The sequence below is a fragment of the Nerophis lumbriciformis genome, linkage group LG22 (assembly GCF_033978685.3).
Source record: "Nerophis lumbriciformis linkage group LG22, RoL_Nlum_v2.1, whole genome shotgun sequence".
Taxonomy (NCBI): domain Eukaryota; kingdom Metazoa; phylum Chordata; class Actinopteri; order Syngnathiformes; family Syngnathidae; genus Nerophis; species Nerophis lumbriciformis.
In genome coordinates, this window is record NC_084569.2 from 6,123,179 (window position 1) to 6,139,568 (window position 16,390).

Below are 16,390 nucleotides of genomic sequence, written 5' to 3' on the forward strand. Positions count from 1 at the left end.
TGTTGTGTTTTATTATACGAGTGCAAGCAGGACATATTCCGCTTAAAGCAACAACAACAATATTAATAATCAATGCATTTAATTCATACAAAGTCGATGTGAAATAAAAGGTTTAAATTACATTAAGTACAAATATAACGCCGTCCAAACATTTATGAGACTGCGGGGTGTCTTTATTGCCGCTGATCAATTATTCATATTTTACACTCCAAGCAGCATGGGAGTAATTATGTGTATAATTACAGGGAAAGACGAGAATGAAATAAATGTCAGGTGAGAGTGAGTGAAAGGTGGCCCCTGTGGGACATGGAGGGTGCCGGGCATCGGGAGCCAGCGAGTCCGCCACTCGCTCACATTCCTGCGGGCTGGACAAGCCAACTGGAGCCCCGCCCCCTCCCTGGCTGTTAGCAACAAGCTAGCCAATAGGAATGCAGCGCGGTGCCTGGCAACAAAGCGTTACGTCACCACGCCCGCCCCCTTCCCGCCGTGCCAGATTGCGTATTATGGGATGTGCGGAATTAACGCAGCCCTAGGCGGACGCGGTGTGGCTTTTATCGGCGTAAAGAGCAGCGGCGCAGAGGGTCCGGGGACAGGCAGCGTCTCGCCATGGAGCTCTCTGCCGTCGGGGAGAGCGTCTTCGCGGCCGAGTCCATCATTAAGCGACGGATCAGACGGGTAGGGTGCTGTCGTTTTTATGAACCCCCCTCCCTTTTTTTTTTTTGTGCTTCCGCCTATTACGCAACTGTGCGTTTGCGCAGCAGCGACATGCAATAACGCGATTAAAGCTGTAACCGTATTGTGTGTCTCTCTGTGTGCGTGTTCGCAGGGTCGTTGGGAATATCTGGTGAAATGGAAAGGCTGGTCTCACAAGTGAGTACGCTCTCCATTGGAAATAATGGGGAGGAGGAAGGAGAACAAAGCCCCCTGCTGGCTGAAAGGCAGTACTGCACCTCGGGGCCTGTACTGTATGTACAGGACTTGCAGCCATGTTGGATTTTTTTTTTTTTTTTTTTTTTTTTTTTGCTGTGTTGTAATGGCCAGTGGCGGGCCGTGCATTTCCCACCTTGGCCTCATACTTGCCAACCTTGAGACCTCAGGATATATAAAAGAAATACTTGAATTTCAGTGAATTACAGTTATATATAGTGGTTCTTAACCTTGTTGGAGGCACCGAACCCCACCAGTTTCATATGTGCATTCACCGAACCCTTCTTTAGTGAAAAATAAAATGTTATTTTTTTGCAAAATTCAAGACAAAGTTATGTTTTTGGTAACACATTAGTATGGGGAATATATTGTAATCCAGTGGTTCTTAACCTGGGTTCGATGGAACCCTAGAGGCTCAGTGAGTTGGCCTCAGGGAGGAGGAGGTCAAAAACACACCCGACTCATCGTGTAAATAAAAACTTCTCCCTATCGGTGTATTATGGATACGGCAACAGCAGAAGTCAGACTGATTTACAGGTGTGTAATTTGTTGTGAGTTTATGCACTGTGTTGGTTTTGTTCTTTGAAAAAGGTGATGTTCATGCACGGTTCATTTTGTGCACCAGTAAAAAAAAACATGGTAACACTTTAGTATGGGGAACATATTCACCATTAATTAGTTGCTTATTAACATGCGAATTAGTAACATATTGGCTCTTAACTAGTCATTATTAAGTACTTATTAATGCCTTACTCGGCATGGCCTTACTATAACCCTGTCCCTCTAACCCTGGCCCTAACCAAATAACTCTAAATTAAGTCTTTGTTACTTAGAATATGTTCCCCTAGTGTCCAAAAAACTCTGAATTAAGTCTTTGTTACTTAGAATATGTTCCCCATACTAAAGTGTTACCAAAAACATATAACTTTGTCTTGAATTTGAAAAAAAAAAAAAATATATATATATATATATATATATATATATATATATATTTTTTTTTTTTTTTTTTTTTTTTTTCACTAAAGAAGGGTTCGGTGAATGCGCATATGAAACTGGTGGGGTTCGGTACCTCCAACAAGGTTAAGAACCACTGTTCTAATCCAATCCACTGTATTTATATAGCACATTTAAACAATAAAAATGTTTCCAAAGTGCTGCACAACAATATTAAAAACAATATTCAAATATTATCCTGAGCTCCACCAATGACTGAATAAAAAACAAAAAATAAATACATATAAAACCAATATAAAAGCAATATAAAAATAAATATAAATAAATAAATGGGTTGTACTTGTATAGCGCTTTTCTACCTTCAAGGTACTCAAAGCGCTTTGACACTACTTCCACATTTACCCATTCACACACACATTCACACACTGATGGAGGGAGCTGCCATGCAATGATTAAAAACGATTTAAAGGGTAAAACCAATTAAAACAGTAAATAGAAATCAACATTTATAAAAAAACAAAACACAGAGGACAACAGAGGACAGAGGACCACACAACTCACGTAGTGTTAAAAGCCAAAGAATAAAAGTGGGCCTTGAGACGAGACTTAAAACACTCCACTGTGGAAGCAGTTTGAACATGGAGGGGCAGAGTGTTCCAGAGCTTAGGGCCGACCACAGAGAAGGCCCGGTCTCCCCTGGTTTTAAGCCTGGTCTTGAGCACCTCGAGCAGGAGCTGGCTCTCGGACCTCAGAGCGCGCGCAGGATTGTAAATTTGGATGAGGTCCGAGATATACTGAGGTGCCAGTTCATGTAAAGCTTTAAAAACAAACAGCAAGGTTTTAAAATTTATTCTAAGATGAACAGGGAGCCAGTGCAAACTCTCAAGAATTGGGGTTATATGCTGGCGTTTCCTGGTTAAAAGTCGTGCTGCCGCGTTCTGGACTAACTGAGTTCTAAGTAACAAAGACTTCATTTAGAGTTTTTTAGACACTAAGGGAACATATTCTAAGTAACAAAGACTTAATTTAGAGTTATTTGGTTAGGGTTAGGGTTAGAGGGTTAGGGCCAGGGTTATAGTAAGGCCATGCCGAATAAGGCATTAATAAGTACTTAATAATGACTAGTTAAGAGCCAATATGTTACTAATTTGCATATTATTAAGCAACTAATTAATGGTGAATATGTTCCCCATACTAAAGTGTTACCATGTTTTTATACTGGTGCACAAAATGAAGCGTGCATGAACATCACCTTGTTCAAAGAACAAAACCAACACAGTGCATAAACTCACAACAAATTACACACCTGCAAATCAGTCTGACTTCAGCTGTTGCCGTATCCGTAATACGCCGATAGGGAGAAGTTTTTATTTACACGATGAGTCAGGTGTGTCTTGACCTCCGCCGAACCCCTGAGGCCGACTCATCGAACCCCTAGGGTTCCATCGAACCCAGGTTAAGAACCACTGATATATATATATAGCTGTAATTCACTGAAATTCAAGTATTTCTGTTATTATATATCCATCCATCCATCTTCTTCCGCTTATCCGAGGTCGGGTCGCGGGGGCAGCAGCCTAAGCAGGGAAGCCCAGACTTCCCTCTCCCCAGCCACTTATTATATATATATATATATATATATATATATATATAAAAGTATTATGGGCCATAATACTGGGCTGTGACCGGTGCTGCGTTGCCGCAGCCTTGTGCTTCTCTGACCGTTCATGAGTGACTATATCCGTTCGGCCACCGTGTTCAATGGAGAAGTCTGATCTACAAAATTTGCAGGCAGCATACCCCTTCCCCTTCCAGCTGTCCTGGATGAACTGAAATTCTTTTTTCCAATCATTTTGGAACTCGCAAGCGTACTTCTTCTTCTTACTTGTCGTCGCCATGTCTCTTCTTCTGCTTCGTCTCCTTCTTCTTCTGTTCTGATCGCCGCGCTTGACTTCGAGGTGTAACCGTTATTATTGTCCGGCCGGAAACGGCGCCCGGTGAAGGATAGGGATGATGTTCGTTAAGAAATGATCGATGTCGATGCCATTAGCGAATCCTCTTATCGAACCGTTTCCTTATCGAATCCAGAAAGGTTGTTGTGTGCGCACCGAGTTCCAAAAGCCATAGATGTTATGTGACTGGGCCGGCACGCTGTTTATATGGAGGAAAAGCGGACGTGGCTGAGGACAGCATGCGGACGTTAAAGGGTGAAGGTTTCAGGTGAGAGAGGACGCTAAAGGCACGCCCCCAATATTGTTGTCCGGGTGGAAATCGGGAGAAATTTGTGAGAATGGTAGCCCTGAGAGATTTTCGGGAGGGGCACTGAAATTCGGGACTCTCCCGGGAAAATCGGCAAGTATGCTTGGCCTTCAGTGATGTCTTACTTAGTCCGACTTCAATAAATATCTCTCCAAATACAATCATTTATGTCACCACATGACCACGGAATTAAGGAATACTATACAGAGACACACTTGCACACTGCTGGGCATTGAATCGCCTCAATTTGTCACTGGTGGACAAAACGGGCTATTTTTTTGGCACATTTAATAATCAATAAACCCGCATCGGACTTGGTACTGTCAAAACAAAAATAATTGAAAAACCATATTGAATGAATTCACAATTTGATGCCATATAAGCCATTGGTACCGCTCGTAGTTGGTTGATTCAGGCCAGGGGTCGGCAACCCAAAATGTTGAAAGAGCCATATTGGACCAAAAATACAAAAACAAATCTGGCTGGAGCCGCAAAAAAATTAAAAGCCATTTTACATACAGATAGTGTGTCATGAGATATAAATTGAATTAAGAGGACTTAAAGGACATTAAATGAGCTCAAATATACCTACAAACGAGGCATTATGATGCAATATGTACATATAGCTAGCCTAAATAGCATGTTAGCATCGATTAGCTTGCAGTGATGCAGTGACCAAATATGTCCGATTAGCACTCCCCACAAGTCAATAACTTCAACAAAACTCACCTTTTGTGCATTCATGCACAACGTTAAAAGTTTGGTGGACAAAATTAGACAGAAAAAGAAGTGGCATAAAACACGTCCTAGAAAGTCGGAGAAAGTTAATACATGTAAACAAACTACGGTGAGTTCAAGGACCGCCAAAATTAGTAGGACAAAACGGCGCTCACCAAATACTCGAATCAGTGAAGCATGTTTAATATAAACAGTGGGATTTATAACAATTAGGGAGGTTTGTGTCATGTTTGGCCTCCTACAGAAACCATATTAAAACAAAAAATAAATTCTTTCCCCTCATCTTTTTCCATTTTTCATACATCTTTGGAAAAGCTCCAGGGAGCCACTAGGGCGGCGCTAAAGAGCCGCATGCGGCTCTAGAGCCGCGGGTTGCCGACCCCTGATTTAGGCAAACCATTTCACCGCCAGGACAGCTTAACTAGTTTCCGGGGTCGGCCGACCTCGTTTCACAAGATCTAGTTTCTCTTTAAATATCCTTCTTGAAAATGCCCTTGCAAATATATATATCCGCCACCTAATCAACATTTTGCTCTGCTTCTTTGTTGGTTAAAAAAAAGTGAGTACCGCTGATTTCTCCGCTGGCCGGGTATGGCTCCGGTGCCACTTTCTGCTTTCGTAAATCACAGCTTGTGATTGGATCAGAGGTGGGTAGTAACGCGCTACATTTACTCCGTTACATCTACTTGAGTAACTTTTGGGATAAATTGTACTTCTAAGAGTAGTTTTAATGCAACGTACTTTTACTTTTACTTAAGTAAATTTATAGAGAAGGAACGCTACTTTTACTCCGCTACTTTTATCTACATTCAGCTCGCTACTCGCTACTAATTTTTATCGATCTGTTAATGCACGCTTTGTTTGTTTTGGTCTGTCAGACAGACCTTCAAAGTGCCTGCCTTACTGGTGACGTTTCACTTCGTTCCACCAATCAGATGCAGTCACTGGTGACGTTGGACCAATCAAACAGAGCCAGGTGGTCACATGACCTGACTTAAACAAGTTGAAAAACTTATTGGGGTGTTACCATTTAGTGGTCAATTGTACGGAATGTGTACTGTACTGTGCAATCTAATAATAAAAGTTCCAATCAATCAATCAAAAGTGTGAAGGAAAAAAGATACTTTTTTATTTCAACCGTACATCCCGTCAAAAGCCTAAAGACTGACCGCACATGAGGACGTTCCTGTCTTCACAATAAAAGTGCCGCTCCATCGCGCCTGCGCTTTCAAAACAAGAGTCTCCGAAAGCCAGCGCAAACAAGCTAGCAAGATACGGAGTTTGACGCCAATATATTTCTTGTAAAGTGTATAAAAACAAATATGGAAGCTGGACAAATAAGATGCCAAAACCCCACCACTTTCATGTGGTATTAGACAGAAAGGAGGAACTTTTCTTCTCCTCCATTTGAAAACGTGGACGTTATCATCACGACTGTCTGATTACAATCAACGCAAGTCATCAGAATCAGGTAATACACCAACTTATATTCTTGTCTTCATGAAAGAAAGGAATCTATATGTTAAACATGCATGTATATTCATTAAAACACCTTTAACATGTAAACAAAAACAGCAAAATAAATACATATAAATTATATACTGTATATATCAATGTATATGTATGTGTGTATATATATATATATGTATATATATATATATATATATATATATATATATATATGTATATATGATATGAGTGTGTATGTTACTCATCAGTTACTCAGTACTTGAGTAGTTTTTTCACAACATACTTTTTACTTTTACTCAAGTAAATATTTGGGTGACTACTCCTTACTTTTACTTGAGTAGTAAATCTCTAAAGTAACAGTACTCTTACTTGAGTACAATTTCTGGCTACTCTACCCACCTCTGGATTGGATACCATGAATTGATTAACGCGGACTTAAACAACTTGAAAAACTTACTCGGGTGTTACCATTTAGTGGTCAATTGTACGGAATATGTGTGCAAACTACTAATAAAAGTTTCAATCAATCAATCAGTCAGTCAATACTTGGGGGTGACAATAGAGTATCCAATCACAGTCAACGTTCAACGTAAGCCTACCTAGATGGGCTACTGTCAACAACTTGTGATCTGATGGGCTATCGCAACTGTCTGTTAACTGAATGTCCTCCGTTCGTTAAACTGCACAGCCGCCCGCTGATGTTGGTTCAAAAGGCCTCCGGCAGAATTCACACAGGGCTGGCAACAAGAAAGCTGAATTCTGATTGGATAACAACTCTAACTTAAAAACAGCAACAATGGAGCCTAATATGACATGAAGAGAATATGATGAATACTTTCATATATGTATGGAAAGTAGTGATGGGTCCGGCAACACCGATGCATCGGCGCATGCGTCGAGCTCATAGAGCGAAACCCTGTGTCGGTGCGCATACCGCTTTTAGAAAGTCACGTGACCGATCATGAGCTGTTTTGGTCACGTGACCGATACGCCAACTGTGTCGCACTGACGCCTCCTCTGTGCCCTGTGAGCGTGTCTTTTCTACAGCCGGAGAAATAATAACTAAGAAGAGAAATCGTCTAAAATGTAATACGTCGGAAAAACTTTTTTTTATTTTTATAAAAATGTGTAAAAAAATAAAATTAAAAAAAATTCCCAGTCCACAATCATCCACAACACGTTCTCTTAGATTTCCATGTTATGATACATGTTCACATTATTTATTGACTGTATCTAAAAAAGATAAAAATATATTTTTATATAAATGAAGATATGAAATAATCCTAAATGAAATACAATATTATTGTAAATACTAGGGCAGGGGTCACCAACGCGGTGCCCGCGGTCACCAGGTAGCCCGTAAGGACCAGATCAGTCGCCCGCTGGCCTGTTCTAAAAATAGCTCAAAGAGCAGCACTTACCAGTGAGCTGCCTCTATTTTTTAAATTTTATTTATTTACTAGCAAGCTGGTCTCGCTTTGCTCGACATTTTTAATTCTAAAAGAGACAAAACTCAAATAGAATTTGAAAATCCAAGAAAATATTTTAAAGACTTGGTCTTCACTTGGAATAAGCGGTAGAAAATGGATGGATGGATGGGTCTTCACTTGTTTAAATAAATTCATTTATTTTTTACTTTGCTTCTTATTACTTTTAGAAATACAATTTTAGAGAAAAAATACAACCTTAAAAATTATTTTAGGATTTTTAAACAAATATACCTTTTTACCTTTTAAATTTATTCCTCTTCTTTCCTGACAATTTAAATCAATGTTCAAGTAAATTTTTTTCTTTTTATTGTAAAGAATAATACATATTTTAGCTTCTGTTTTTTCGACGAAGAATATTTGTGAAATATTTCTTCAAACTTACTATGATTAAAATTCAAAAAAATTATTCTGGCAAATCTAGAAAATCTGTAGAATCAAATTTAAATCTTATTTCAAAGTATTTTGAATTTCTTTTAAAATGTTTGTTCTGGAAAATCTAGAAGAAATACTGATTTGTCTTTGTTAGAAATATAGCTTGGTCCAATTTGTTAAATATTCTAACAAAGTGCAGATTGGATTTTAACCAATTTAAAACATGTCATCAAAATTCTAAAATGTATCTTAATCAGGAAAAATTACTAATGATGTTCCATAAATTATTTTTTAAATTTTTTCAAAAAGATTCAAATAAGCTAGTTTTTCTCTTCTTTTTGTCAGTTGAATTTTGAATTTTAAAGAGTCGAAATTGAAGATAAACTATGTTTCAAAATTTTATTTTAAATTTTTTCGTGTTTTCTCCTCTTTTAAACCGTTCAATTAAGTGTTTTTTTCATAATTTATTCTCTACAAAAAACCTTCCGTAAAAGAAAAAAAAAATGTACGACTGAATGACAGACAGAAATACCCATTTTTTTATATATATACATTTATTTATTTAGCTATTCTTGTTTAAATCACACTTACGTGTAACTTACAAATGACAATATATTTATTTATTTAAGTGTGTATCAAACTGGTAGCCCTTCGCATTAATCAGTACCCAAGAAGTAGTTTTTGGTTTCAAAAAGGTTGGTGACCCCTGTACTAGGGCATCAAATCAGTGTCAGTTGAGTCGGTCCATAGGTTGCCTGTAGGGATTTTTAATGTCCAGCAGATGTCAGTATTTAGTGACACAGTATCGACACAGTATCAATACAGTTTTGCAATGTGTCGAAACGCTTCATGACGCCTCATCAACCAATCTCTAATAGAAAGTCAACTAAAGATAAAATGAACTTTTATTAATTTATGATCATGATTTCAAGGCCTTGCCGGCCCTGACGGCCCACCACTGGTAATAGTAAACAGATTGTTGTAAACGTTAAGCGTGTTGAGATCCTCTTACCTGGTTGCAGGTACAGCACATGGGAACCAGAAGAAAATATCCTGGATGAGCGCCTCTTGGCAGCCTTCGAGGAGAGGTAACGACACTGGAGTCCTACAGCGTGCACATACAAATAATACTGTTAAGTTTTCGACGATGTGACAATGTGATAATGCACTTAGCAGATCACCCCACACAATGTCATGTCATTCAGAACCGTACTTTGATAACATTTCCGGCTCATTAGTGAGTCGTACTGTTTTGAGTTTATTTGGAACATGCATGCATACAACATGATACATCACAATTTCCAGTTTCTCTATTCAACATGTTCCTTTACATAGCAGTTGCTAAAACTTTTGTTCACTTCCTGTTCTCAATGTATTCACAATATACTCCATAAGTAATACAAAAAAATAAAAAATAAAATAAATAATTGGTGAAGTAAGTTATATTTCATATGGTGAGATGATTAAGATTATCTAGAAAATGAATGGATGGATGAAATAAATTCAGAATGTTTATCATTATTCTTTTTCTTTGTACTTTGTAAACACTTTTAAGTTTGAAGAGTTTCTTGAAGTGGATCATATTAGTACATGTCTTTGCTTAATCCATTCCATATTGTAATGCCACATACTGATATACTGAAGGTCTTAATTGTTGTACGCGTATTCAAATGTTTCAAATTACATTTTTCTCTAAGATTATATTTCTCTTTTGTTAAGAATAACATGAATCAATTGATGATCACATCACTAAAAAAACAAACTGAACAAATAGGTAAATAACAATTTTAAATACATTTTGCTATAGTAAGTGCAGCTGGGATAGGCTCCAACACAGGGGTGGATGTAAGATAGCACAACTAGCTTTAGCCTGAGCAATATGATTAATTAGCGTTATGAGGCTAATTAGCAATCTCGCCTCGCTGTAAAATAGCAACATACAAGTAGCTCTTCTAAGCAACAGCCAACTAAATAGTTAATAAGCAGAAAGATCAAGTATGTAAACATAATGTATGGATAAATATAATTAACTAGCAGTGCTATGCCCTCCGGTCTTCAGGCCAGGGTCTTCTAAAGATCCCAAAAACTGGTTTTAAAACCCGTGGAAGCCTGGCATTCCAGGCTATAGATCCCAGACTCTGGAACAACTTGCACCAGTCCCTTCGTGATCTTGACTGTGTTGACACTTTGAAGAAACATTTGAAAACTTCTCTTTTTAGTAAAGCTTTTAGTTAATGCACCTTTTAACTATCACTGTGTATCCTTTTTATGATGTTGCCCCTGTTGTTTTAAATTGAATTATTGTTTTACTTCACCTATGTTTTGTACAACGCTTTGTGATTTTATCTGTGAAAAGCACTTTATAAATAAAACTTACTTACTATTAAACAGGCTGGCTGATTAGATAATAAGTAGAGTTATGAGGCTAAATAGCTGTCTAGATTCGCTATAAAATAGCAACATACAAGTAGTTTATCCGAGCAAAAGCAAGCTAAATAGTTAATAAGCAGAACGATCAAGTATGTAAACATAATGTAGAGATTAATATAATTAATTAGCATAACTATTAAACAGGCTGGCTAATTAGATAAGTAGAGCTATGATGCTAATTAGCTGTCTTGCCTCGCTATAAAATAGCAAGTTAATAGTTAATGAGCAGAACGATCAAGTATGTTAACATAATGTATAGATAAATATAATTAATTAGCATTGCTATTAAACAGGCTGGCTAATTACATAATAAGTAAAACTATGTTGCTAATTAGCTGACTAGATTAGCTATAAAATAGCAACATATAAGTAGCTCATCTGAGCAACAGCAAGCTAAATAGTTAATAAGCAGAACGATCAAGTATGTAAACATAATGTATAGATAAATATAATTAATTAGCATAGCTAATTAGATAATACGTAGAGGTATGAGGCTATTTAGCTGTCTAGATTAGCTATAAAATAGCAACATACAAGTAGCTCATCTTAGCAAAAGCATACTAAATAGTTAATAAGCAGAACGATGAAGTATATAAACATAACGTATAGTTAAATATAATTAATTAGCATAGCTATTAAACAGGCTGTCTAATTAGACAAGTAGCGTTTTGATGTTAATTAGCTGTCTAGATTAGCTATAAAATAGAAACATACAAGTAGCGCATCTGAGCAAAAGCAAACTAAATAGTTAATAAGCAGAACGATGAAGTATATAAACATAATGTATAGTTAAATATAATTAATTAGCATAGCTATTAAACAGGCTGCCTAATTAGATAAGTAGCGTTTTGATGTTAATTAGCTGTCTAGATTAGCTATAAAATAGAAACATACAAGTAGTTCATCTGAGCAAAAGCAAACTAAATAGTTAATAAGCAGAACGATGAAGTATGTAAACATAATGTATATATAAATATAATCAATTAGCAGAGCTATTAAACAGGCTGGCTAATTAGATAATAAGTAGAGCTATGAGGCTAATTAGCTGTCTAGCCTTGCCATAAAATAGCAACATACAAGTAGTTCATCTGAGCAAAAGCAAACTAAATAGTTAATAAGCAGAACGATGAAGTATGTAAACATAGTATATAGTTAAATATAATTAATTAGCGTAGCTATTAAACAGGCTGGCTAATTAGATATCCGCTTAGTCATACCAGTCATAAAATAGCAATGTAGCTCAATTAGCTTCGGCACCTTATTAGTAAGAATGTTTTACTCGCAAGATAACTCACCTCACTTGCCACACATCAGCAATATATATCAGTAATAATGGATATAACCATTTTTAAATGGATTCTGCAAGCTAATTCCTCGTCAAGCCGGCTATATTTAAATAGTCTGTTAGCAGGCCGCACCTGCAGTTAGCGCTAGCATCCGCAAGCTAATTGATTAGCAAGTCGGCTAATTAGACTACAAATACTAAAAATTACACTTAATTCATATGACTCATTTTGAGCAAAGAGGAAGTAATTTTTTTGTAGATTTTTACGTATTTTTTTTATTTTTATACAATTTGTGTTCATTAGGGAACGGGAGCGGGAGCTTTTCGGGCCCAAAAAGCGAGGACCCAAACCTGAGACATTTCTCCTGAAGGTCAGTCTTATAAATCACTTTAAAAAAAAAAAAAAACACGTCAAAAGATAACTGTGGTCGATGCAGGCCAAAGACAGGGAGAAAATGTACGAATTTGGAGGAGATTCAGTCCGGCCTATCCAGGTCTCCTACCCGGTGCCGGAGCCCGTCGCCACGCCGAGGGCCAGGGAGGGTCTGCGGGCCGTGGTGCCCACCATCTTCCCCCCCAGCGCCGTCAACCGCGGGGAGAGCGTCCACCACCACTTCATGCAGGAGCAGGAGCGGCTGGCGGAGGACTCGTCCCCGGCGCGCCTCGCCCGGAAGCGAGGACGAAAGCCCAAACTGCGTCTGCTGTACGAGCGGGACGAGGACTACGCGCAGCCCGCCGTCAAAACACGCAGACCCTCGGCGGAAACGTCCGATCCCAGCCTGGCGCAGCTGACCAGGAGGTTCCGGGAGGAGACCACCATCACGCCCAAGCCGCAGGACCGCGCAGGCCGGACGCGATATTACGTCGAGGAGCTGGGCGTCGTCTGTCCGCCCACGCCCCGCGGCGGCGGCGGCGCGGCGTGGAAGCCGCGCTTCCGCAACCTGGAGACCGTGACCGTCACTGACGTCACCATGAACCTCCTGACCGTCACCGTCAGGGAGAACTACACCGACGAAGGCTTCTTCCGCGGGAAAAGATGAAGAAACCCGCACCCACTTCATTAGGTACACTACAAGTCCGCACCAAAATTCAAAATTTTTGCTAATAATCTTGCTAACTTCTCAGATGTTCACTTTAGTTGTTATATAACATGTCCCTAATATTTCCTCCCTCTTGTTTATCTTAAGTAGGATGGCAAAATATTAGCAAGATCTGCTTAAAAAATAACCTGACGTGTCCCTAATATTTCGTCCCTGTTTTAAACAAGGGAGACCAAATATTAGGAACATCTCCCAGTTGTGTTGTTGCATTAGCATTAGCATTAGCAAGATCTGGATTTAAAAAAAATTAAGCATTTCAAGAAATAACCAAGCTCAGTTTTGATTGACATGATTCTCTGAGGATGAGTTTTGACTCTGACGTGTCCCTAATATTTCGTCCCTGTTTTAAAATAAGGGAGACCAAATATTAGTAACATCCCCCAATATAGGCAGCACAGTTGTATTGTTGCATTAGCAAGATCTGCATCAAAAAGTCAGCATTTAAAGAAATAACCATGCTCAGTTTTGATTCACATAGGATGAGTTGTTCTAGAACATGCATCTTGGTGTGTCCCTAATATTTCGTCCCTGTTTTAAACAAGGGAGACCAAATATTAGAAACATTTCGCAGTTGTATTGTTGCATTAGCATTAGCAAGATCTGCATCAAAAAGTCAGCATTTAAAGAAATAACCATGTTCAGTTTTGATTCACATAGGATGAGTTGTGCTAGAACATGCATCCTGACGTGTCCCTAATATTTCGTCCCTGTTTTAAATAAGGGAGACCAAATATTAGAAACATCTCCCAGTTGTGTTGTTGCATTAGCATTAGCATTAGCAAGATCTGCATAAAAAAGTCAGCATTTAAAGAAATAACCATGTTCAGTTTTGATTCACATAGGATGAGTTGTTCTAGAACATGCATCCTGACGTGTCCCTAATATTTCGTCCCTGTTTTAAAAAAGGGAGACCAAATATTAGGAACATCTCCCAGTTGTGTTGTTGCATTAGCATTAGCATTAGCAAGATCTAGATAAAAAAAAAATCCAGCATTTCAAGAAATAACCAAGCTCAGTTTTGATTGATATGATTCTCTGAGGATGAGTTTTGACTCTGACGTGTCCCTAATATTTCGTCCCTGTTTTAACATAAGAGAGACCAAATATTAGTAACATCTCCCAATATAGGCAGCACAGTTGTATTGTTGCATTAGCAAGATCTGCATCAAAAAGTCAGCATTTCAAGAAATAACCATGCTCAGTTTTGATTCACATAGGATGAGTTGTTCTAGAACATGCATCTTGGTGTGTCCCTAATATTTCGTCCCTGTTTTAAACAAGGGAGACCAAATATAAGAAACATCTCGCAGTTGTATTGTTGCATTAGCATTAGCAAGATCTGCATAAAAAAATTCAGCATTTCAAGAAATAACCATGCTCAGTTTTGATTCACGTAGGATGAGTTGTTCTAGAACATGCATCCTGACGTGTCCCTAATATTTCGTCCCTGTTTTAAAAAAGGGAGACCAAATATTAGAAACATCTCCCAATATAGGGAGCACAGTTGTATTGTTGCATTAGCAAGATCTGCATCAAAAATTCAGCATTTAAAGAAATAACCATGTTCAGTTTTGATTCACATAGGATGAGTTGTTCTAGAACACGCATCCTGACGTGTCCCTAATATTCTGTCCCTGTTTTAAAAAAGAGAGACCAAATATTAGAAACATCTTGCAGTTGTATTGTTGTATTAGCATTAGCAAGATCCGCATCAAAAAGTCAGCATTTCAAGAAATAACCATGCTCAGTTTTGATTCACATAGGATGAGTTGTTCTAGAACATGCATCCTGGCGTGTCCCTAATATTTCGTCCCTGTTTTAAACAAGGGAGACCAAATATTAGAAACATTTCGCAGTTGTATTGTTGCATTAGCATTAGCAAGATCTGCATCAAAAAGTCAGCATTTCAAGAAATAACCATGTTCAGTTTTGAGTCACATAGAATGAGTTGTTCTAGAACATGCATCCTGACGTGTACCTAATATTTCGTCCCTGTTTTAAAATAAGGGAGACCAAATATTAGAAACATCTCGCAGTTGTATTGTTGCATTAGCATTAGCAAGATCTGCATCAAAAAGTCAGCATTTAAAGAAATAACCATGTTCAGTTTTGATTCACATAGGATGAGTTGTTCTAGAACATGCATCCTGACGTGTCCCTAATATTTCGTCCCTGTTTTAAATAAGGGAGACCAAATATTAGAAACATCTCCCAGTTGTGTTGTTGCATTAGCATTAGCATTAGCAAGATCTGCATAAAAAAGTCAGCATTTAAAGAAATAACCATGCTCAGTTTTGATTCGCATAGGATGAGTTGTTCTAGAACATGCATCCTGACGTGTCCCTAATATTTCGTCCCTGTTTTAAATAAGGGAGACCAAATATTAGAAACATCTCCCAGTTGTATTGTTGCATTAGCATCAGCATAAGCAATATCTAGATACAAAATTCAGCATTTAAGGAAATAACCATGTTCAGTTTTGAGTCACATAGGATGAGTTGTTCTAGAACATGCATCCTGGCGTGACCCTAATATTTCGTCCCTGTTTTAAATAAAGGAGACCAAATATTAGAAACATCTCCCAATATAGGGAGCACAGTTGTATTGTTGCATTAGCAAGATCTGCATCAAAAATTCAGCATTTAAAGAAATAACCATGTTCAGTTTTGATTCACGTAGGATGAGTTGTTCTAGAACATGCATCCTGGCGTGTCCCTAATATTTCGTCCCTGTTTAAAATAAGGGACACCAAATATAAGAAACATATCCCAGTTGTATTGTTGCATTAGCATTAGCATTAGCAAGATCTGGATACAAAATTCAGCATTTAAAGAAATAACCATGTTCAGTTTTGATTCACATAGGATGAGTTATTCTAGAACACCCACCTTGGTGTGTCCCTAATATTTCGTCCCTGTTTTAAAAAAGGGAGACCAAATATTAGAAACATCTCGCAGTTGTATTGTTGCATTAGCAAGATCTGCATCAAAAATTCAGCATTTAAAGAAATAACCATGTTCAGTTTTGATTCACATAGGATGAGTTGTTCTAGAACATGCATCCTGGCGTGTCCCTAATATTTCGTCCCTGTTTTAAAAAAGAGAGACCAAATATTAGAAACATCTCGCAGTTGTATTGTTGCATTAGCATTAGCAAGATCTGCATCAAAAAGTCAGCATTTAAAGAAATAACCATGTTCAGTTTTGATTCGCATAGGATGAGTTGTTCTAGAACATGCATCCTGGCGCGTCCCTAATATTTCGTCCCTGTTTTAAATAAGGGAGACCAAATATTAGAAACATCTCCGAGTTGTATTGTTGCATTAGCATTAGCAAGATCCGCATCAAAAAGTCAGCATTTAAAGA

At 38.1% G+C, this 16,390-nt stretch overlaps 1 protein-coding gene across 1 annotated transcript; it reads left to right on the forward strand.

Annotated features, from left to right (window-relative positions):
• The first annotated feature begins 455 nt into the window (after positions 1-455).
• Positions 456-13,375, forward strand: cbx8a (chromobox homolog 8a (Pc class homolog, Drosophila)). Its single transcript, XM_061974366.1, has 5 exons — positions 456-675; positions 827-870; positions 9,233-9,298; positions 12,230-12,296; positions 12,363-13,375. The coding sequence occupies exons 1-5, from the start codon at positions 607-609 to the stop codon at positions 12,963-12,965; spliced, it is 849 nt and encodes a 282-aa protein (XP_061830350.1). The 5' UTR covers positions 456-606; the 3' UTR covers positions 12,966-13,375.
• Positions 13,376-16,390: the final 3,015 nt, after the last annotated feature.